This window comes from Chanodichthys erythropterus, chromosome 16 (genome assembly GCF_024489055.1).
Source record: "Chanodichthys erythropterus isolate Z2021 chromosome 16, ASM2448905v1, whole genome shotgun sequence".
NCBI classification, from domain to species: Eukaryota; Metazoa; Chordata; class Actinopteri; order Cypriniformes; family Xenocyprididae; genus Chanodichthys; species Chanodichthys erythropterus.
The window spans coordinates 7,143,023-7,168,021 of NC_090236.1; the positions used below are offsets into that span (position 1 = coordinate 7,143,023).

The window sequence follows — 24,999 nt, forward strand, 5'->3', positions numbered from 1 at the left end:
GGTTCCTGTGTTGTGATTCGACAGCAGCTTAGCGCTCCTTGCCCAGAAAGGTCACGCCACATAGTTTTACATGTGGATTATTGTGGTGTTGTGCCGAATGAACACAAAAGACAATAATTCCCGAGAGACTGAACTCTTTAATCTCCACAAGCAGCGACAGAAAATGTACAACATTATCGCTCACTCAGAAGAGTACCTCATACGGAAAACAGTCCCCTCTTCTGGCCATTATGTGCACTGCAGTCCAACATTAACTATTGCAGTAAGGATACCACAATTATAATTTTTGGGAACAGAGTTAAACATAAATTGTAACCATTGATCTCTAAGTACAGCGTCCCTGGGAAGGCCAAACAAAGGTGATTGGACTGCGGGATGAAAATAACACTGTTTTGACGACATGGCGACAAACACACTCTACAAACGCAACTCTTGCTCTTCTCTGTGGGAGCGCAACAAGACCACTCGCCCTTTTTTGTGTATTCCTGTGGGTGGAGGTTAGTCAAAAAACTGTTTTAGTGACATCATTAAAGAAGGAAGTAGAGGGATGTATTCCAAACTGGACGTTAGATGTAGGCGACTTCTGTTAAATAAAATATCTCGCTTGGCATTGAACTTTGAGCTTTACAATTTTAAAGATTGTATTTATACTCTAACAACAACATTACACACTAACTAAAGTTTGAAACTAGGGATCACGAAGAACGGGACCTTTAATGAATCAGAAACATACATTGCAACCAGTGTAGTCTGATTCACAAACAAATTAAAGGTGCAGTGTGTAAATTTTAGCGGCATCTAGCAGTGAGGTTGCGAACTGCAACTAACGGCACACACCCCTCTCCCTTCTGGAGAAGCTACAGTGGCCGTCTGGCCAACATGTCGTCATCTGAAAAAGCAATGAGTAGCTTACTTCTAACAAAAAACAGTCTCTGCTTCTAATAAACCAGACGACTACTGCTACTACTGCCTCTAAAAACATGAACGATTTAGAAGAACAACAACATAGTGACTAAATGCATTCTGTAGAGTGTTTGTCCGTTTAGGGCTGCTGTAGAAAGATGCCGGCGCATAATGCCGACTTGAAATGGAGGGGGGAGCCGCGGCGTATGAGATAGAAATGGCTCTTTCTAAGGTAATAAAAACATAACGGTTCATTATGTAAGGTCTTTATGTAACACTGAAAACATAGTTATGCATAATATATTGCATTTTACACATTGCACCTTTAACTGATTATTACCAGATTAACCAAAACATACAACAATAGCTTGATTCCTGAAGCAAAACACTCTTATGAGCCTGTTCTTTTTGTGTTTTAATAGTTCATAAAGACAAATGACCTGTTTGAATCAGTATTAAACACTGCCTTGTGTAAATGCAAAAAAAAAAAAAAAAAAAAAAAAAAAAGGAAAAGGAAGAAAAAGATTAGTGGAGTACGTTTTGCAAGAAAATACTAGTTTAGTCTTTCTACTTAAAATGTTTAATTCAATGTGTTACTTGCCATTTCTTTGTAATTATTTGTGAAATTTACCAGAAATTTCTAAGTGACAATTGTTTCCAAGTAAATCCTACACTGTAAACCATATTTTTCTGAAGTTGTTTGAATAATAAAACAAAATTAATAAATAGAGTATGTTTTACAAAAAATACTACTTTAGTCTTTATATATCAAAATGTAATGTTTAATTCAATGTTTTATTTAATTATCTGTAAAATTTACTAGCAATTTGAGTAAAAATTGTAACAAAGTGAATCCTACACAATTTTTTATGGTGTACACACTTTTTTTTTTTTTTTTTTTAGTGATAGCACAAAGAGTATATCATGAAATATACCCCTTTGAATCATAATTGAATTTATAATTGAATTAGTTAATCTGTACACAGCTTTAACAGTTTATTTAAATTATATTCTTTTAAAAGTAATGTTCCCTAGTACTGCCTTTGTGTTTCATAAGTCTTACCAGGTGGTGTTGCCATCCTGCAAGCAGAGGTGGCATGTGCCACCCAGTTGGGGGAAGTGGCACTTTGCCACGGCCAGCCGCGCCATGTTCAGTGAAGGATGTTTGAGATGGCGTGTGTGTGTATACGGTCCACGGTCCATTAACAGAAGGACTGATTTGACACCAGCCCTGTCCCCCTGTTTGTGTGATCACGTGTGTGTGTGTGTGTGTGTAAGCCAGGCGACTCCCTTCAGCAGGACAGATTGCTTTGCTGGTCTATGGCGGTGACACCTGCCTCCTGCCAAAACAGTCCCACTGCTCACTGAGGACCTGCTGAGAGCCATGTCTGTCTGCCCTGGCAGCCACTCCTATTGGCTGCCAGCCACAAGCCCCTCCTACTTTCCACACCATCTTGAGGTGCTAGAGGTGGGGAGGGACTTCCCATAATCCCCATTTGACAGACAGCGGGAGAGGGCCGCCCCCTGAGGGGGTTTCACTGCCGGGGGAAGAGTAGCCAGATCTGCACTCAGACAAACACTGGCTATGTTCAGAATAGCATACTACCATATTATGCTTACTAATTAAGTATGCTCCGTATATACATTTTCTGTATACATTTAACACGCGTACAAAAATGAACTAAAATCTATAGAAATCGTTAATTTTTAACAATGATTTCTCATTATTTGATCAAAATAATTATTTTTTTACACAAAATAAGATGCAAATTAAAATAACTGTTTTGTGTAATTAAAAAAATAAAAAAAATATTAAAATATAAGTAATTATAAAAATGTACAAGAAATTAAGTGTAAAGTAGAATAAAATATTATTTTAATATTTTAAATATTACATTTTTATTAATAATTTTAAATCATATTATTGTTATTAATAGAAACAATTGCTTAATCACACATGTAACGTGATCAAATCCTATTACAGTTTGGCATACTATAATATAATATAAACTTTTGCATACTGTTTCCCATATTGTTTTTAAATGTCCATAGGCAGCTCACAGTATGATTTTCAGTATGCAATAAGTAGTATGCTAATATTTGATTCAGAACATATTAACATGGAACATTTTGCAGTTTCTTTCAGATTAAATTGTTTGGCCACAATCAAAGGCAGACTTGATAAGATGTGAGAGTCTTTAAGAAATCACAAACAGAATCTGAGATTGTTTGTTCTGCTCATTATAAAGAGCTGTTGTTTATTTATTTATTTATTTATTTTCAAATCTTGTTAATTTATGTCACTCGGCACTGCGGTTAGTTAATCTCCAGAACAGCAGTGTTTCTGACAGGTTTTAAGGCAGATTGTGATCTGTGCGCTATGCAGGGACAGTCGCAAAAAGAATTTAAAGTTCAACATTTCATTACTCTGGGTTAATAAACCCCCAGAGGTAATGGGGTATGCAAATTAAGGTGGAAACACTATTTTGAGTAACAATTTCTGCTTTTAAAGTGCCCCATTGTGCTATTTTAAAGGCTCCTAATTTAGTTTTGTAGTAATTTACTTCTATGACAGGTTTACATGCATAGAAGTTAAAAATAAATGAATAAATAACACTTTATTTTTCTCATTACAGCATCACCTCTTTTCTCACAGTGTCTGAAACTATTTGATCAAGGATTCAGTCTCTCTAACCCCTCCTTTTTGAGAGCCTACTCTGCTCTGATTGGTCAGATGGCCCAGTCTGTTGTGATTGGCCTATCACTTACTGTGTGTGTCTGGAACAAGATGTCCATTACCATATCTGGCTTCCTCAGCATTTGTATACACAGTGATACGAACAATACCGATGCCGCCGTTTTTACCGTATCAATATAAGCCCAAGTCGGAAGTGCATGCAAAGTGGATTTGTTTTCACTGCGCAGAAAACAGCATCTTATTGGCATGTCGACAACACAAACCAAACCCTTCAGGCCTCAGCAACAACTAGTGTTTGAGGGTCAAAGTAGACTTTGTTCGCAGGCAGCCAATAGGGCTTTTCATACTTGAAATAGCTATTCTAATCCACAGGTAAACAAAATCCTGGGTTATCTTGTTTCACGTTTCTCACTACTCGTAATTTACCCATGGGACAACAATTAATCCTGGGTATACATAAACTGACGTTTCACATTGTACATTCCTAAACCCTTATTTGCATATTTGTGTGGTGTCAGTGTCATTGATTGGATAAACACATCACGTGACCTGTTTACATAGCTTTAGCACTACGCATCCTCGTATTGCCGAATGAACTATCGAGTTTATACTGAATGGACATTTCGGACTATAAAGGTAAGAATGAAACGGTCTCTTATTCACTCAAATCGTCACATTTGAATTTTTTCCTATCAAACGCTCAATTTACTGTTTATATACAATACGCAGTGTTTCTGTGACCATCCAAAGCGGGCAAATATGAGTACGTGATTGGTTGTCTGTTGCCAAGCGTCTAGTTGTAACCAAAGACTATAGAATAACACACAAGACGTGTCACTCGTATTGTTTTGAATGGGAGAAAGTGTAACGCGCAATATGGCAGAATAAGTCCCGCCTTCTAAAGCCAAGAGCCAATCGCCGACTGGTAAAGTCATCGCGTCACTTCAGCGGCCGTTAGAATCACCGGTTTCTATAGAAACAGTCAGACGCGCGCCTCCGAAGAGACGCGCATTTAGGTCTGCGCATGCGCATTAGCTTGATCCAGCCTGAAAAAATACAGTTTTTTTGTCATGATTCGAGCGTTTAGAAACTAAATTTATGAGTCGGTTGTTGTTAGATTTCATTGGTGATTTCAAATATGAAATTTAATCGTAAGGTTGGCGAACAGTTTTGGAGAATCTGATGTTTCCCCATTCAAAGAGATAGGAGCTGCATGATGCCCAGGATGCCCGAGAGGCGTTTCAAAGATGGCCGCCGAGTGAAATGACTTGTCTTAAAGGGACTTTGGTTGTAACATTCTAACGCCGCATCGTTTAACACTGTACAAGTTTGGCACCGCCAAAAGTGGTGCTAACCCTGCTCCGGAGCAGGGTTTCATAACCCTGGGTAAAAATTGGTGCTAACCCCCGCTTTTCTAGATTACAAGTATGAAACATTCCTTTACCTGGGGTTAAGCACATTGTGGAAAGCCCTACTGAAGGCCATAGACAGGCATTATTTGTTACAAACCTCTGTTGGTTATGCTGGAAGTAAGATTACTGACAACTCGTTTCAGGCAGTTCAAAATCAATTCTTTCTTTTTGAAGACAGTAGCCTACCTCCATTTATTGTACACTTTGTTCTTTGAAACTTTGCAGACCTTTTCCACACTACATGAAAGGTAATCTTCGAAAAAGCATAGCACGGGCTACTTCTCCCACAAAGATCTTGTAATTCAGCAATTGTTGATTGAAATGTCAGTCCTCACAAAAATTTCTCATCTGACTTCAGAACACTCACAAGTCCTATATAATGTATAGTATTATAATATAATACTTATATAGCGCACAAGTAATTCTACTTTCATAGTGATAGTTTATGTGTTGACAGCATCCATCCCTTTTCATTGTATGGAAGAGTTTAGCATGAATAATCCTTCAACAAAAGAAATTAAGTCATACGGGTTTGGACATGAGCGTGAGCAAATGATGACAGCATTTCTTTAAAAAGAACGGCAAAAAAAGGATGGCAGATTCCATCATATACCCAAAATTGTTCATCTGATGCCCTAAATGACACTAGATGTTCTTATTTATTAATGACCCAGTGGTGAGGTCATGATCGTGTCTGTGAGTGTCCTTCATTATTTATATGGCAATGCTCTAGTGCACTTTATGCTTGCTTTATGGCTGGGGTGATGTCAGGTGCAGACTCTTTTCATTTCTGCTCATTCACCACTGGGAGGATGACAGATATTCAGACATACCATCTTGTTTTGTAAATTACAGACAACACACCAAACCCTCCTGCCCCTTCATATGTCACTCGTGCACGATATGAACCTCAATTATTAATATCACTGTTATTTTTTTCCCTGATTATTATTATTATGTTGCAGTTGTTAAGAAACAGATTTCGCCTTCGGCCATCACAGTAGGGGTTTCTGTGTGTAGCGTGGGCTTTTCAGTGTCGCTCTGCTGTGAATTTTGATGAGACCTTGAAAACTAAATTGAATGTTACAGCAAGTCTCTCTCTTCTCTGTCTGAGAGACTTTACTAAATGGTCTCCTTTTTCTCACTCCCGAAATACCTTTCTGTGTTTCAATTTGGTACTTTTTGTTTTCGCCCACAAAACATACACGGAACAAAAGAAGAAGAAACTGTGGAACAACACAGACACAGAATAAATGTGACATACATCATATATATATATATATATAGACCATAAAACTATTCAGGCAGGTAATGTAGGGATAAATTTGTACACTACCATTCAAAAGGTTTATTTATTTTATTTTATTTTTTTTTTATTATTATGGGTGATAACTGTGTTTAAACCAGTGTGTTTGTATACCATTGTAATATACTATATGTTTTAGTGTTTGAAGAGTTGCACACACAGAGGTGACAGACATTGCATCATCAATATTAAAATATAAATATTGTTTGTTACATTTTATAACAGTCTATAGTTGAAATGCATCAGTATAATTTAATTTTCACACTCAAAATTACAAACACAAACTAAAATCCAATGAAACTGCATCAGTTCTGCTCTAAAACATTAACTGACAGGTGAATCAACTTATGTGTTGTGTGAAAAGTAGTGCTGTAAGTTTTCTTTCTATTTCACCTTTTTCATATTTCTCAAAGTATTCTTTGCCTTTCATCTCTTCGAAATTAAAAGGAAGCTTTCTGTTTTTTTTTTCTTTTCTCTTTTGAAGTATAAAGGAGGCCGTTTTTAAGGTTAACATGAAGCACTGTTTACAACCCATTTCACTTCCATAACATGTATTGTTGGAAGAAATGAGTTATTCAACAATGAGAAATTTGATTTTATCTATCAGAAACTGATTGGATCTTAAATGAGGTCAATTTTGATGTCATGTGTACTTGAAAATTGCTGCGTAAAATTTCTACATTGCTAACCACACTATATATTTAATAGAAACCATTAAATGTTAAAAGAAATAACAATGACAATAAAATGATAGTACACCATTTCTTTACTTTAAAAACTCTAATGCAGTGTTTCCCATCCTGGGGGTCACGACCATAGATATGCATACATAGATGCCACATTCAGCCACTCCAGACACATTGGCGCGCACACCATCTTGGAACAGTCAATGTGTTGCCACTCACAACATTGCACAGCTTCTGGTTGTGAATCTGCCGAGAGTTAAAGGGATTGTTGATTATAATTTCACTTTTTTTAAATTTAGTTTGTGTGTAATGTTACTGTTTGAGCAAAAACAACATCTGCATAGTTGCGATGCTCAAAGTTCAATGCAAAGGGAGATATTTTCTATTAAAGAATTTGCTTTTTAAGGACTACAACAAACGTCTGGTAGGGACTACAACAAGCTACTTCCCAGGTTAGTGACATCACTAATCCTAACATTTACATAAACCCTGCCCCCGAGAACACGCAACAAATGGGGTGGGGCCATGTTGGGCTGCTTCAGAGAAGAGGAAGAGTTGTTGTAGAAGAGTGTTGTTACCATTTTACGTTGGACTGCTTCACAACGAGGGTCAATTCAATGCTGGATTTGCACAAAAGACTAATATGGCGGCACATGCTAGTCGATGAGTTGAATCAACTCCACAGCAACTACATAAATTTATCCATTAACCGTTCAGAAACATCCAGATGCATTCTAAGAGTTGTAACTTCTTCCTGAGTCTCTCCATCAGTGTCCGACTCCGGTTTGAACAATGTAAGGCTGAACACCGTTATTGACAATCATCATTTTAGCTGCGTGAGATTCTCCAGCTTTGTTTTTGTTGAACAACCAAAGCGCAAACTGTTAAAGCTCCGCCCTCTTTTGGAAAGCGAGCCAGGAACATCAGCTCATTTGCATTTAAAGGGACACACAAAAACGATCAGTTGGGTATTTAGAGCTGAAACTTCAAAGACACAATTGTGAAACTTCAAAGACACAATCTGGAGACACCAGAGACTTATATTACATCTTGTAAAAGGGGCATAATAGGTCCCCTTTAAATTCCTGAAGAAATGGGATAACATTTCACAGATGAGAATGTATTGGGTTGGGCTTTTATATGTATTAACTCAGTATTACAGGTTTTTATACTAGAGTATCTTTTTAATGTCATGTTAGCTAACTCATTCGTCTTGTTGTATTGTGTTAGTTTTACAAAATCATCTACTAAATCTATAGAGATATAGATAATTATATATGTGTCTAACTACTGTTGCAGACACACAGTCAATTTGCTCAAAAGTGTTCACAGGTGGACACTGGCTTTCAGTATGGCAAAAGGTTTACCTGTACGTATCACGGCCCATAGAAACAGTCACTAATGAGACATCTATGTACACTTCCCGGCCAAAAAAGTTTGGATTTTAATAGGCAAATGATTAATAATGACTTGATCATTATTGCAGTGATTATTATGTTTCCAGCTTGTTATATGTTTGGGAACAGTTCTTCTAACCCTAATTGATGGAGTGTGTAGCTTTTCATTTCTGAAACAACCATGTACAAAGACACATCATGGCCATATTCCAGGATGACAATGTCAAGATACATCAGGCTCAAATTGTTAAAGAATGGTTGGGAGGGAGCATGAAGAATCATTTTCACACATGAATTGGCACCTCTGAGTCCAGACCTTAAATTCATTGAAAGTATTTGGGATATATAAATAAATAATAAAATAGGGGTTTCCTGGAACCACTGCTCTAATGTAATGAAATAAAGTTATGATAACAGTATGACTTTATTTAGCCAATTATAGTCTATCACCCTCTCTTTCTCTCTTTATACACATATACACACACTTTCTCACTCTGAGTTGGTGAGGTGTTGATGGAGTTTAGAAAGAGAAATCTCATCACTTTTTCACTCAACACATTACTGTCTCGTCTGCTCCTAAATGTCCTTTTTGATGGCATCAGTGCTCGTCTGCTGCTGTTCAAAAAGGCTCATTTTATTAAACTAAGATTTTTTCTCCTCCCAAAAAAAGGAGTGTGTTATTGCTCTGAGGTTCCATTTTCATAGCTCACAAGACTAAATGGAGATCTCAGTTTTCTTTGCTTTTAGGTATCAGCGTCATTTCATGTGTTTCTCCTGTAATTATTTTAGAGAACTGAGTAAGTGTACAGAGCTATACAGTTGAAATAATGTAGATAAAGGTCATTTGGACTTTCATAAGAATAATTTGAGCTTATATCTCTGATTGTTATTGCAGACTTTGGTATCTTGAAAAATCTAAGAGACAAATATGCAGACATTGTATTTTCCTAAAGGGAAACACCTGACAAATGATGGACAAAAATGAAAATTCTGTCATATATTACTTGACCTCATGCCGTTCCACATCCGTAAGACCTTCGTAAATCTTCGGAACACAAATTAAGATATTTTACTTGAAATCTGATGGCTCCGTGAAGCCTTCATAGGGAGCAATGACACTTCCTCTTTCGAGATCCATAAAGGTACTAAAAACATATTTAAATCAGTTCACGTGAGTACAGTGGTTCAATATTAATATTATAAAGCGACGAGAATATTTTTTGGAGCGCCAAAAAAAACTAAGTGTGACCGATTTCAAAACACTGCTTCAGGAAGATTCGGAGCACAAATGAATCAGTGTATCAAATCTGCTGTTCGGAGTGCCAAAGTCACGTGATTTCAGCCGTTGGCAGTTTGACACGCGATCTGAATCATGATTCGATACACTGATTCATTTGTGCTCCGAATCTTCCTGAAGCAGTGTTTTGAAATCGGTCATCACTATATAAGTCGTTATTTTGTTTTTTTTGGCGCTCCAAAAATATTCTCGTCGCTTTATAATATTAATATTGAACCACTGTACTCACATGAACCGATTTAAATGTTTTTAGTATCTTTATGGATCTTGAGAGAGGAAGTGTCATTGCTCCCTATGGAGGCCTCACGGAGCCATCGGATTTCAACTAAAATATCTTAATTTGTGTTCCGAAGATTAACAAAGGTCTTACGGGTGTGGAACGGCATGAGGGTAAGTAATAAATGACAGAATTTTCATTTTTGGGTAAACTAACCCTTTAAGCAAAGTTGTCCATTTGGTTTCAGTGCTGTCTAGGAGAAACAAATGAGAGGAATATGGAATTGTTTGAAAAAATGTGTCAACTAAACATATCTCTCTGTCTCTCAGGAGCTGTCTGAGGTGAACTCCACGCAGGTGAGGAGTCAGACGAACACAGCTCGTGTGGACGGATTACGGCCGGGCACCATGTATGTGATGCAGGTTCGGGCCAGGACTGTTGCTGGTTTCGGCAAATACAGCAGCAAAATGTGCTTCCAAACCCTCACAGATGGTACGAACCCCCACGCCAATGCCTGTGTGTGTGTGTGTGTGTGTGTGTGTGTGTTTGTGAGTGTGTGGAGGCGCTCTCTGGATCTGGGTGATTTAATTCCTTGAGCAGATTTATTTAGAGTTCTGTCGAAAGAAACGCTCCACTATTCTATTTTTTATGCTCAATATATTTTTGCATGATCATCACTGTGTATGATATAGATTATGTCTGTGTGTTTTGACTGTTCTCCAGCCAAACTGCTTAGCTGAATGAATTTCCATCAGGACCTTGTGTAGCATTCAAGCTTTCCCAGAAACCTTAACTCATTAATTAGTGAATGATATGATTAATCATCATCTGTGAGCAGCCCAGTGCCTGTCTGCCTGTCTATCTATCTATCTATCTATCTATCTATCTATCTATCTATCTATCTATCTATCTATCTATCTATCTATCTATCTATCTATCTATCTATCTATCTATCTATCTATCTATCTATCTATCTATCTATCTATCTATCTATCTGTCTGTCTGTCTGTCTGTCTGTCTGTCTGTCTGTCTGTCTGTCTGTCTGTCTGTCTGTCTGTCTATCTATCTATCTATCTATCTATCTATCTATCTATCTATCTATCTATCTATCTATCTATCTATCTATCTATCTATCTATCTATCTATCTATCAGATTTCTGTTTTTATCAGGCTTGTTGTACCTCCCAGGAAACTGTCTCAGTCTTTCTAACACTGTCTTCACTCTCTTTCTCTGTTTTTTTTTTTTTTTTTTCTCTCAGCAGAAGTGAGTGGATGTTTATTGTGTCTTAGGGCTCATTTCATTTATTAGTTCTGGGACACACACACACAAAGGAAAAATTCAGTTTGTTTCATTTGAGGTGCATTTTATTGTTTCCAAGTCCAGTCTTTTTCTGTTTTGTTGATGTGAATGTGAAATTTAGCCCATTTAAAACTTTAAACTGAATAACAAGAAGCATAAAACGACTCTCTCTCTCTCTCTCTCTCTCTCTCTCTCTCTCTCTCTCTCTCTAACCTCTGTCTCTCTCATGGGTTTGATTAATGGCGTTGTATCTGTAGTCTAGCATGTCCTGCCTGATGACTGTGCCAGGGACACACACAATGGATGCCAGGGGGACTGGACTCTACAGGACAGAAAGACATCCGCCAGGCAGCTGGCTAGTTCCTAGAGCTTCACATACAAACAGTTCACCTGTCCAGCTCTCTTGCACATTCATTTTTTAGGCTTCATCTTTTACACAACCCTCCTTGTCTTTGCTGTCACACTGGTGTAAATATAACTGAACTGCACTGGCAATCTGGGACAGACACACAAAGAGACACAGGTCTAATGTCTAACCATGGCCCTGTTGTTAGACAGCATGATATATACTTTTTCTTGACTATAATTTATGCATTTGGGCTTTATTTTGCATTTATGCATTTTAAAGACACTTTTATCCGAAGTCACTTATATTGCATTCAGTTTATACATATTATCACTTGCAATACATTTAGCCATGTCAGAAGACATAAACAGACATATACTCAAAAAACAGACACATATATACATACTGTGCATCACACAGTGCAGACAAATAGTATTCATACACTTAAACAAATGAAGTGAAGATACAGACATACCACGGTGATGTCACACTGATTAAGACAAAACTTCCTATGCGTGTGTGTGCAGGCGTATCCGTGCCGTCATACTCACTAAAGTAATTAGTGCCCGCGTTCACGCCGCGCCAGATAACGGTACATCCACTGGCATTCTGCCATGGCACGACATTCGTTACGACAATTAGCACCAATCACGGGGGAGAGAAGTCCACCTCACGCACACACCTTCTCTAGAATCACAACACATGCTCTCCCCGGAGTCTCGCTCTCGCTCTCGTTTTGACAGCCAGGTGTAATGACGAAGAAATGATTCTGTTAAATGAGGTGTGTTTAAGCCCAGTGCTCACAGAGACTGCTCTACTTCCTGTTGGCCATTATGAATTTAGCCAGCATGCTAGAAACGACCATCAGTGCGATTGTTAAAATCTAGTATGCTATGACACACACGCTTACACAGTCATACATATTTAATACACCCTCATTCAAAGAAAACATGCATACATTATTTGTGGAAAGTCTTAGTGACCGCAAAATGCCCTGCTGTCTAGTTTACGATTCAAAATTTTGAAATAAGTCTCTAATGTTCACAAAAGCTGCATTTATTTGATCAGAAATACAGTAAAACAGTAAAATTGTGAAATATAGTTGCAATTTAAATTACCGTTTTCTATATGAATAGATTTGAATTCATTCCTGTGATAGCAAAGCTGAATTTTCAGCATCGTTACTCCAGTCATCAGTGTCACATGATCCTTCAGATATTATTATAATATGCTGATTCACTGCTCGAGAAGCATTTCTTATTGTTATCAATGTTGAAAGATCAAAAGAAAAAAAAAAAGAAAAAGAATGGATTTGAAATGTAATTCTTTTATAACAATGTAAAATATTTACTCACTTTTGATCAATTTAATGCTAAACAATCCTACTAACCCCAAACTTTTGATTGGTAATGTGCAAAATGTGACTCGCATGCAGCAAGTTTACGTAAAAAGCAATGCAATTCATAAGTAACCACTATTTTATTTGTATTTATTTATTTTTTGTTTTTCTAGCAGCTTTTTCAAGAGATTAGATCTGTTTTTCGCACACGTAATGACAAATAATGATATATCAGTCTCTTTTGCTCTATTCATCATGCTTTCTCTTGTTTCTCCCCCCAGCTGTCTTTTTCATTTTCTCAGCTTTTTCTCTCAGTGATATTCTCTTTCTCTCTTAGCTTCCTGTAGCTAGCCACATTTTATTAGTTTGTACTGTAGCTAACTTATATGAAGAGTAGCATGACTGAAAGCTACAATTATGCAAAATTAACCTTTACATGGTGTTTGAACATAGATGTGTGCCGGCAGTGTGTGTACACAACCACCCTATAATGATAAAAATCCACCCACTCCTATTTTTTTAATCTCCATGAATCATAAGGAGTGTCTCAGAACAAGCCATTTGCAAATTCTAGCAATGTGACATCACATTGCGTAGGCCCCGCCCACGACTGCTGACAGACTCTGCCCTGTTAGCATATACCCCGCCCTGTGTGAGCTATACAGTCTTCTATGTTTATCTCGTTGCCAGTTCATTTAATACCAGCGTTCAAGTAAGAAATGTATTCTTATTAAAGCTACTGAAGTTATTCAGTCAAGAGCAGTGAGTTATTTTCTGTTTTTCTTTTTGTTGTTTTATTCATATTAACAGCATATATAGCAGTAGGTATTGTATATTACGCTGCTTTCACTTCAGTACACCGATCTAATTTACACATATGATTTATTTCCCTGCTGTTTACTTTCACTTACATAACCTTGTGTATATTTGACAGTTTAAGTGCAATAAGACATGAAAGAGAACTTAGTTTAATACTCATGTTTTAGTTTTTGGCAGAGTATCCCAGGCATGAGCTTTTCAGGCTCTGCCCACTTCTGGAAAGCGGGGTGGGGAGCAGCAGCTTATTTGCATTTAAAGGTGCCCTAGAATCAAAATTTGAATTTACCTCAGCATAGTTAAATAACAAGAGTTCAGTACATGGAAAAGAGATACAGTGAGTCTCAAACACCATTGCTTCCTCCTTCTTATGTAAATCTCATTAGTTTAAAAGATTTCTGGAAAACACTCGGATCTCAGCGTAACACCGACTGTTACGCAACAGTCGGGATCATTAATGTGTATGACCCCAATATTTGCATATATGCCAGCCCATGTTCAAGGCATTAGACAAGGAAAGGCAGTATTAACGTCTGGATCTGTGCACAGAAAAGGTAAGCCAGCAAGAACAACAGCGAAAAATGGCAGAAGGGCAATAATAACTGACATGATCCATGATATCATGATATTTTTAGTGATATTTGTAAATTGTCTTTCTAAAGGTTTCGTTAGCATGTTGCTAATGTACTGTTAAATGTGGTTAAAGTTACCATCGTATCTTACTGTATTTATGAAGACAAGAGCCATCACTATTTTCATTTTTAAACACTTGCAGTCTGTATAATTCATAAACACAACTTCATTCTTTATAAATCTCTCCAACAGTGTAGCATTAGCCGTTAGCCACAGAGTATAGCCGCAAACTCATACAGAAACAAACATAAACATCAAAATAAATACTTTACTCACATAATTCGAAGCATGCATACAGCATGCATGACGAACATCTTGTAAAGGGGGTTATATTTGAGGGTTATATTAGCTGTGTGAACTTTGTAAATGCACTGTAATATAGTCGAGAGCTTGTGTGGCAGGGAGCAGGCGAATTAAAGGGGCGGCGTGCTGCCAAAATCAGTGTATAGTTAATGATGCCCCAAAATAGGCAGTTAAAAAAATGAATAAAAAAAACCTATGGGGTATTTTGAGCTGAAACTTCACAGACACATTCAGGAGACACCTTAGACTTATATTACATCTTGTGAAAAAGCATTATTGGGCACCTTTAAAGATACATGCACGAAAACAGCATGTTTTTCCTTCCACTCAAAAATGGGAATTTACAACATGGTACAATAAATGATCTGTGGCATATTTTGAGCTGAAATTTCACAGACACATTCTGGGGACATCAGAGACTTTTATTACATCTTGTAAAAAGGGGCATACTTGGTCCCCTTTAAAATCATGAGAAGCTTGTAGCTTAGCATACAAAGGCACAGATGTTTCATGTGTGAGCTGGTCAAGGGTTTGGCTGTATTTAAACATTGACAAAGAACATTCCATCCTTTTTGTTGTTTTTAGACTGTGACTGTGAGATTAGCTGTGCTGATGGGCCATGCACTTCACTCACTCACACTTCACTAGTCGCTGTCATTCGGCTGTGTACCTTAAGTGTTTTTCCTTCCCTCCTTTTATTCAGTCTATCCTTTTCCATCACTCTTTCTCAGTTGACATCTGTCAGCGCTAGGCATTAGTATTACCTGACCGCCGTGTTTTCAGCGCTTCCTTTTGTATCATAGTATCACTCTATTATCCCTCTCTCTCCCTTCTCCTCTATTTCTTTCAAAACTCGCACCTCCTCACAATTCTTCATTCTTCTACATTCTTCGCTTTTTCCATACAACTTTGTGCCACCTCCCCCTCTCTTTCATTCTCCTATTCATGCTTCCCTGAATAGGTTCTCTTGAAATGTTTTGTTTACGTTCTTTCATCCCCTGTTTCATCTCTATAGGCAGTGGCCATTTCAGTTATTTCTGTAGCCTAATGCATCCTGTCTCTCTCTGTCTAGACGACTATAAATCAGAGCTGAGGGAGCAGTTGCCTCTGATTGCGGGCTCAGCCGCGGCTGGAGTGGTCTTCATCGTGTCTCTGGTGGCCATATCTATAGTGTGTAGCAGGTGAGTTTGCCATTATGGAGCCAGACATATGACTGCTGCATGTGCACGCAACGACAGAAAGCCACAAGCGTGTTCAGACTAGCTAAATGTGATCCTGTTTCATCCTTTTACCTAAAACATATGTGAAACTTTAAACTTAATATATCAAATCATCTGCATTGGAGCCATATACAAATATGTATCAAAAATTTAGTCAGTGATACAATCAGAAACATTGACAAATCAGATATTTAATATTTATAATAAGTATATGAGTAATAAAATCAAAAGTTTGAGGCCGGTAAGATTTTTTTAATGTTTTTGAAAGAAGTCTCTTACGCTCACCAAAGCAGGCTGTATTTATTTGATCAAGAATACAATAAAAACAGTGATATTGTGAAATATTATTACAATTTATAATATATTTTTTTTCTGTTTTAACATGTATTAAAATGTAATTTATTTTACATATATCAAAATGTATTATTATATTGTGATGACAAACCTTTGATCCCTCAGAAAACAGTTGTGCTGCTTAATATTTTTTGGAAACCATGATACATTTACTGATGAAAAGAAAGTTCAAAAGAACAACATTTTATTTTCATAGCCCCCAGAATATTTTGTTATATCTGAACATGCAAAATATAATGCACTATATCAAAAGAAAGAACAAAGCCTTTGCTTTTAAACAAACAAACAAACAAAGCTTTTTTTTTTTTTTTTTTTTTTTTTTTCAACACTTGAATGTGGTTAAGTTTCATAACAAAGCAACATTATAAACAAAAAGCTGAGAGATTAAAAAGCTTTTTTCAAAGATACAATGTGCATAAGCAATGATTATATTGCTTGTTTCTACTCCTTTTTTTGCCTGTGTTTTGATCCGTAGATTCTGTACTCTTTCAGAAGTTGTATAATAGCGCCCCCCACCGCATAACAGTGAAAACACGAAAAGCCGTAAAATTCCGCCAATGGTGGGGAAGCGTTGTTTCATAAATGGCGAAAAAATTCCGTCAATGGCCAGGAAAATAGTTAATATTTAACACCATAGTACATATTAACATATTATTTGTTTGTTTGTGTTCAGTATTTTGGAATTTCCAGTGTGCAGAGAGCTACACATGGCAGCAGGGGGAAAAAAATGTATAACGTGGCCATGACTTACTAATATGTGAATACCAGTGATGGGAATAATGGCATTATAAATAAACGGCGTTGCTCTTTTCAGTAACAAGTATAATTTTAAACTGATAATAATGCTCTGTGTGTGTGTCTGTGAGTATGCGAGCGGAGCGCAAGCTCAAACTGGATTGAAAATATGTGAAATAAGTTTTTTTTTTCTAGTCGACTAGTAGTTGTTCATTTAAGCCATTAGTTGACTAATCACATTTATATTCATTTAATTTCTTAAATACTGGAGAGAATAAACCATAATAATGAGCGTTTAATATAGGCTATATAGCACTCTAGCGCATGCATAAAGCTTCCCATAAAGAACCGGCAAAAGTAATGAATATGAATGTGACAAAAACAGCAAGGAGACATTTTAATTGTTTATTAATAAAGAAATGTTTTCTGAATCAGTGTCGGCTGATGAAGTTGAAATTGCTGACCCTCATCATCTCCGCATTGGCTATACAGGACACGCCTAGAGAGAGAATGCACATTTCATTCGGATTACATAATCAGAGTAACCTATTTATTTTAGTTTTTAATTAATTTGTTTTAAAGTAGTTATTTCAAGCTTTCTATAGATATATTTCTCATGTCTGTGAGGCAAGCAGCCTATACACTGAGCTTCGGTTTATTTAGCCTGTAAGACGCGTTCCAGTTATCACGCCAGTGATCGCGCCGGCGCCTACATGTCATGATTACATTGTCTGCTTATATTTGCTTCTTATATATTCAATCCAGGCAATTGGTTGATGAAACATTGATTAAAATTAAGATATTTACAAAACGAAATTCACTTTAAAGAAAGGCTTTCTACAAAACAAAACTTAATGAAGTGGTCAAAATCATGTTTGACCTGCTCCATGTCTCCCAATATATTGCGCATCTTATGATGCATCTTACTCATGCTGTTCACTTTTCAAAATCCAATAGGTGAATTTAAAACATAACATAATTCAAACATAAATATGAAACTACGTTTTCTTTAATGGCTAGCAACACGTATAGTAGAGTACAGAGAAATTTCATGTCGTGAGCATGAGTCATGAGTCGGATCAAGAGTAATTTATGTTTAGACTTATATTTAATATTGGGGTCATGCAAGTTATTTGACATGTTTATTTATTTATTTATTTTAAAGTAACGCAATAGTTACTTTCCCTGGAAATTAGTTACTTTTATAATGATGTAAATCAGTTACTAACTCTGTTACTAATTGTGAGAAGTAACTAGTAACTATAACTAATTATTTTTTTAAAGTAACGTGCCCAACACTGGTGAATACATTTTACTAATTCGTTGCGTCGTGCTTTAAGTAAATCATGAGCACAATATAAAAATTGTTTTCCCCTCAATTTACTAAATTTACTTGTGTCCACGTTGCAATAATTAGTTTCCTTGTTTTAGTTAAATCAAATTGAGATAACAAATTAGTGTAACTTGGCCACGATTTACTAAAACGAGGGAACAAATTAATAAATCATGTGCACAATTTTCTAAAACGAGAGAGCGAATTCTTAATTGTTAATTTGTGGCCACGATATATACTTATTTAAAATCCCATTGGTTGGAGTCAGTTTCAGGACTGCCACTAGCTCTCCTCAGAGCAAAAGCATCACCTCATTCTCATAAATTGGTCTTTATATAAGTTGGTTCTTTTGCTGTAGGGAAATGTTAACAATGGGTGAGGTGATGCAATTCCTGTAAACAGTAAGAAATTCATGCTTTTAATCTACAAATAAAAGGAACTGGACCGGAAAGTCCTCTGCACACCACCAGACACAACTATATCCTAACAAACCTGACAAAAAGTTTTGTCTTCAGGCTTTACTTTTGGTCAAACAGAAATTTGGATCATAACACCTTTAAAAAAGTATTTTTCTCTATTATTGTGGTATCAAATATTGAATATAAAGCCCCTAAACGACACACAAAAGCAAAGCAAACTGTAATTGTTCACTTGACATGTCAGTCTTCCTGACTGAGTAGGTGGCTCATCTTTACTGCCATTTGGTCCGGACATTACTTCCTTCATGTGTCCTTGACAATACCAGACCACCAATAACAACTATTCTCAGAAGAACATTGGTTGCCAAAAAAAAAAAAAAAAACTCTGCCCTACTTAAAACAACTAATAAATGTGTAAAACACTCATAATGTGACACTACGACCCTTATGTTTCAGCCAGCCGAGCAAATCCAGATTAATTTTATAACTATGTGTTTTAATTTTATTTTCTGTCCCCCTTTTTCTCTCATAGGAAACGAGCTTACAACAAGGAGGCCGTGTACAGTGACAAACTCCAGCACTACAGCACTGGCAGAGGTGAGCAGACCCCTCCTACTATTATGAGGCCGTTAATGCTGGCGGACATCTTTGTTTTATGCTCAGCCCCTTTCTCTGGGGCAAACCATCCTGAAACAGGTTTTAAATATGAGCGAAAGCAAACAGAGAGGAAAACAGAAGGATAGAGATGTGAGGTTACAGGAAACGCCGGGGGATGCGGTGTAACGGAGGAAAGGAACGAGGGATCGCTCCAGGCCTGTGCACTTTTTAGAAGCTGACACTAAAAAGCTTTTCCTACCTGTATACATCCCATAGCCCTGCAAGAAGCTTCAGGCTCATTAGGAAGTGAGAACTCTCTCTATGTCTCTGTCTCATGTAAGCAACCTCTCAGAGGATTCGGTGGGCGATCTGCGAAACCAAATTTAATTAACATAAGTGCAGACGAAAAAGTAAACAAATGATGTGACAGGCAGACTTGCACATCAAACAGACAATTTAGAAAGAAGAAAAAACAACAGAACTGAGACTGTGAGAACATGATCTCGTTGTCAGGAGAAATATTCGGATAATTACTGTATCAGAATTTATTCAGTCTTGAATGTCAATGCATATGAGCTAAAACAAAGAGAAGGACTCTCTACTATGAATATAATTGGCGAAAATGTCACAGACATCCTTGGGTTTCCTAACATTAGCATTATTAAAAGTTATTTAAGGTGCTGGAAGTTGGTGTCTGCATACACAAGTGAACTTCATCAGGACTTTCAAACTTAATCCAGCAGGACATTAAAGAATTGCCTCCAGCACCAAGGACAGACTGTCTTTTACAAAAATGGAATCATAGTTTCTACTAAAAAAGTAAATAATTACTACATTTATTGTTAGTATTGTAAAATCATAATATATGAATATATTATATAAATATATAAGAAGGAGTGTTATTTATTTATTTTTGATTATGGTAGTCGTTTTATTGAAGTATTAATCTCTATGGTGTTTGGATGAAAACTAGTGTACCTTAGTGCAGATTTTCAATTTTAGCTTTTTTTTATATTTGATGGTATGCAATTATTAATGGCCATTAAATGAAGAACAGTGACCTCACATCCATTAAATACTTCAGTTTCAGTATTTTTGTATGACTGTGTGAGTGTATTCAACTATATGTCACAGTAAAGAAACACAGTAAACTTGAGTTGAGTTGACTTTGAGTTTATATAACACAAAATACAGAATACAAATTTAATTTTAATGCAGTGTAAATTTAATTTATATAGCAAGTGTTTTATACAACATTTCAAATAAAACATATATTAATGAATACATAATATATTAAATGTATTTATTTTATACTAGATATAAAATTATATAAAGCAATAAATATATTTTATGTCATATATTATATATTAAATATGTAAACATTAAATGATAGAGAAATAAAAAATATAAATATAAAAGTTTTGCAAATCAAAGAAATACTAAAATATTAAAATAAAATAAAATGAACTGTTTTAATAACTACTTTTACATTTATTCATTTAGAAGACACTTTATTCATATTGCAACCATATAAAATTCCCCGTATATACTGAAGTTGTCTGTTTATCTGTTGCTGTATCCATCTGTCCATCCATCCATCCATCCATCATCAAATGACATTTCGTTCTACTGTATGTCCACACATGTAGCGAAATGACAATAAAGCTTGCTCTGACTCTATCTATCTATCTATCTATCTATCTATCTATCTATCTATCTATCTATCTATCTATCTATCTATCTATCTATCTATCTATCTATCTATCTATCTATCTAGATAGTATCTGTTGCTGTATCCATCAATCCATCCATCATTCTGTTGTTCCTTCTGTCGTTCTTCCAGTATTTTTTTATTATATTTAATTTGTAAACAGCCTAATTAACAATACAGAAGTGTCACTGTAGTACAAAACTTTTTTGTTATAATCCTTTCTTCCATGTAATTACAGCATTACTGTAATAATGTGAAGTGTGAAATTGAATGCTCAATGTTGTCGTAAATTTCCATTTTTGTCTGTTGTATCACAGCTATTTCTGTACCTTTATTTTGCTGAGTCACAACCAGTGCTGTTGTGCTAGTCACTAAGCTGGAACCTGGTTAGAAATGAAACGCCCACCTCTCGCTCTCTCTCTCTCTCTCTCTCTCTTTCTCTATAATGAGCACCCTAAGGAGCTGAAAGACTTAAATTGCTGTGAATGGAGAAAAATGAATGCTGGACATAAAATGGAAATATGGTTTTGTGTAAAATATTGATTTAAAACGTAATAGAACCTTGCAGTAGTGAGGCAGCCATAATGTGGCAGGGTCATAATGGAGTACGCTTCATAACGCATGGCTTTTTAATACTAGAGAGAGAAAAAAAAATCATCTCTCACCTGAGAGATCAGTGAGATGCAACTAATCTGATCTAAATATGCTTACACTGTGTCAGATGCTCCGCATAAGAGCACAAATGGGCTGATATTCTCCAAGCTTCTTAACCTGAGACAGATCCTTTTATGTATTATGACGCATCAGAGACAGCAGTTCTTTCAAAGCTCAGAAACAATGCGATTACACAGTCCAGGGGTCAGACGTTTGCAGTGTGCATGAAGTGTATTAAGATGTTCCTATTCACAATGTAAGATTAACAACATTCAAAATAAAAGGAGATACTGGACGGGAAAGACTACAGTAAACTCATGATCAGAATTCAGTACAACATCCGCCATGTTGTTACTGTCATGTGAACTACCAACACCAGTTGCTTTGCTTCACTGCTATTCATAAATCCTCTCCTGTGGCCTCATGGGATAGTAAAGTGTCCATCAAATGAATCTTGGCAGAAGTAGTAGGTCATCTGGTTAATTTTTACCTACTGTTTTGTATTTGGACACACTATTCTTTTGGCATACTGTTTTTCACAGACTATACAGTAGGGAAGTATTCAACAGAGTTTTTAGTGTCCTCCTGCTCAGGTCCATGTAGAAGTGATGCATTCTGGTCTCTCTCTCCTGCGGGACTGGGGTTCAGTGGAGTGGCAGAGCAGTTGGTGTTCCAGGCACGCTCAGATCAAGTGGCTATGAAATATTAACATATATATTTTTATTTCCCTTTCTCAGCCATAAGAAACGAGTGGAGCCATTACGTTGCATTACTCCAGAGGATGAGGGGAGATAAACTGTTTGCCATTTGAGTTATTGATGAATACCGTGTTTCTAAAATTAAAGCACTCTGTAGGTTTGTGCATGTGTGTGTTTGAAATGAATAATTCAACAGACCTGCATGACTTTTTTCATTTTAAAGAGTTCATATCATAGATTCCTTTTATCATTTTTTCCCCTGATGTCCACTTAAAATGTTAGTAAAGCTTTGAAACGACAAGGGACCTTGTTAAAAATAAACCTTCAACGTTTCGTTTCTAACTGCAGGATCCTTCAGAATTAACTGCAGAGCTGCAGGTGCTCCACACACTGAAGAACAACTCAACATTTCAAAGACGCTTGTTAGTTTTGCGGTGTTCTGGAATAAGAGCATATATGCTTCCTCCTCTGGTTTCTGATCACTGAATAGGATAGGATATATGGTAGCACTTTACAATAAGGTTCATTAATCAGCTATATTAGTTAACATGAACTAATAATGAACTGCGCTTATATAGCATTTATTAATCTTTGTTAATGTTAATTTCAACATTTACTACTACATTATTAAAATCTTGTTAACATTAGTTAATACACTGTGAACTAAAATGAACAAACAATGAACAACTATATTTTCATTAACTAATGTTTACAAAGATTAGTGAATACAGTAACAAATGCATTTCTCATGGTTAGTTCATGTTAGTTATACATTATCTAATGTTTAACTAATGAACCTTATTGTAAATGTTACCGGATATATTAATAGGATTGGATATATTAATGTTTGGTCACACTTTAGATCAGGGTGCAATTCTCACTATTAACTACAATTATTGCTGCTTATTAAATAAATGCATGGTTGCAAGTTAAAAATTCTTATTCTTTTAATTCAACTTTTTAAGTTGCAAACATTGTTTTATAGAGTTCTGTTGACATAATAGTGTTCAATGATCATTACATCAGCTTAATATCATCTGTAATTTAAACTAAAATTTCTGCATTCATTGTTTATTATTATTATTATTATTATTATCTTAAATTGTGTTGTAGTAACTTAATGAAATTGTCTTGAACTTCAGAAATTAAGCAGTGAATTTCTAGTTCCCAGCATGCTTTGCATAAGACTGGATAAGGAGAATAAATGTTAACATTAAGTTTTGTTTTTTTTTTTGAAGGGAGAAACCTGTTATTGTTTAATGATGTTATGTTTGAAATTTAAAAGAACTTTGAAGTTTTTGTGGATACCATTGTGCTGAAGAGTAGAAACATGAACGTAATCCCTACACTGACTCTATAAGCAATGACTGCACTAATGCAAGTGACAGGTAATATGTTATTTGTTCATTAAATATACATGTTAAATAAGTTATGATAGCATGTGCTATGGTAGCTGTTGATTTTAACTAAAATAGATTAATTGGTCCCAGGGCTACAACTCTGATAGTTGGAGCGACTTAATTTTTTTGAGTAATCAACTTAAAAATTTGTGATTATGCTACAAATTATTAAGTTCTTCTAACTCAGTGTAGCTTGTTGGTTGAACGTAAATTCACTCAAAGTTGTCATAACTTATTGATGCAAACTGTTGTTTTTGTTTTTGTTGAGCCAACACATTATTTTTTTAGAGTGTGCTCACGTGGCATTGGAAAGAAAGAAAAGCTGATAAGAAAAATCATTTCAGCAGTTATTATCAAAGTTATTATATTTTCAGGATTTTCAAGATCACGAAAACCAATATTTCTTCTTTGTAATAATATGCACTGTTGAATCATGCATAATAAAATTCTTCATTATTTATTGAGATGGTAAATAGGGTGAATCTTGATACATTTCACAGTGTTATCTGGAGTCTAGGGCTGTCAGTAGAGTGTGTGCAGGATGGGTTGTTACTGTGCTGAAAGACTTGAACGTCTCTTGGCCTTCCTGTCACACTGGGTGACATTGCCTGGTCTCTCCGCCCTCCAGTGTCCGAGTCAGCGCTCACCTCTTCTGAAGCAGACGTTAGTGACTGTGTCTTTCAGTGTGATTGCATCAGCGTGCACACCTGCTTTTGGGTCTCTTTCTTATTGGACAGCGGATATGAAGACCTCCTTTTAGAGCTCGTTTAATGTTTGTTTTATTTGTGTGGGTTGCTGGTTCTCTCTGATTCTCTGAGATTACTTTTTGCATCCTCTCTTGCTCACACACACATACTGATGTTTACACATGAAGTTTCATCTTCTGCCATGAAGAGCGGTTTGATAGCATGTCTGCGTTATCTGTTTATGAGGTCCTGTGGGGGATAAAGGGATTTGATTCTGCTCTATTGGAGAAGCAGTGAGAGAGAGAGAGAGAGAGAGATTCACTGCAACTGTCTTGTGTTCCACTGCTGTTTAATGTCAGCAGCTATGAATCCATAATGTTTTGTTAATGGAAAGAAAAAGGAAGAAAGAAAGAGAATAAACACTGTAAAGGCTGGAATTAGAGGTTAGATTTATTTCTAAAGATTGGAGATTAAAGATTCTGATTCCTATTTCAGTTGCACTTATCAATTCCACTAATGATTCTTTAGCACTTTTGAGG

General features: G+C 36.2%; 1 protein-coding gene across 3 annotated transcripts in view; it reads left to right on the forward strand.

Annotated features, from left to right (window-relative positions):
* LOC137003718 (ephrin type-B receptor 1-B) overlaps positions 1 to 24,999 on the forward strand; it is a 337,726-nt gene that overhangs the window by 279,542 nt on the left and 33,185 nt on the right. For all 3 annotated transcript variants that reach the window (XM_067363994.1, XM_067363996.1, XM_067363995.1), the window contains exons 7-9: positions 10,246 to 10,408; positions 15,726 to 15,834; positions 19,247 to 19,311. In XM_067363994.1, coding sequence (XP_067220095.1) covers positions 10,246 to 10,408; positions 15,726 to 15,834; positions 19,247 to 19,311 — 337 coding nt within the window. The remainder of the gene's footprint in view (positions 1 to 10,245; positions 10,409 to 15,725; positions 15,835 to 19,246; positions 19,312 to 24,999) is intronic.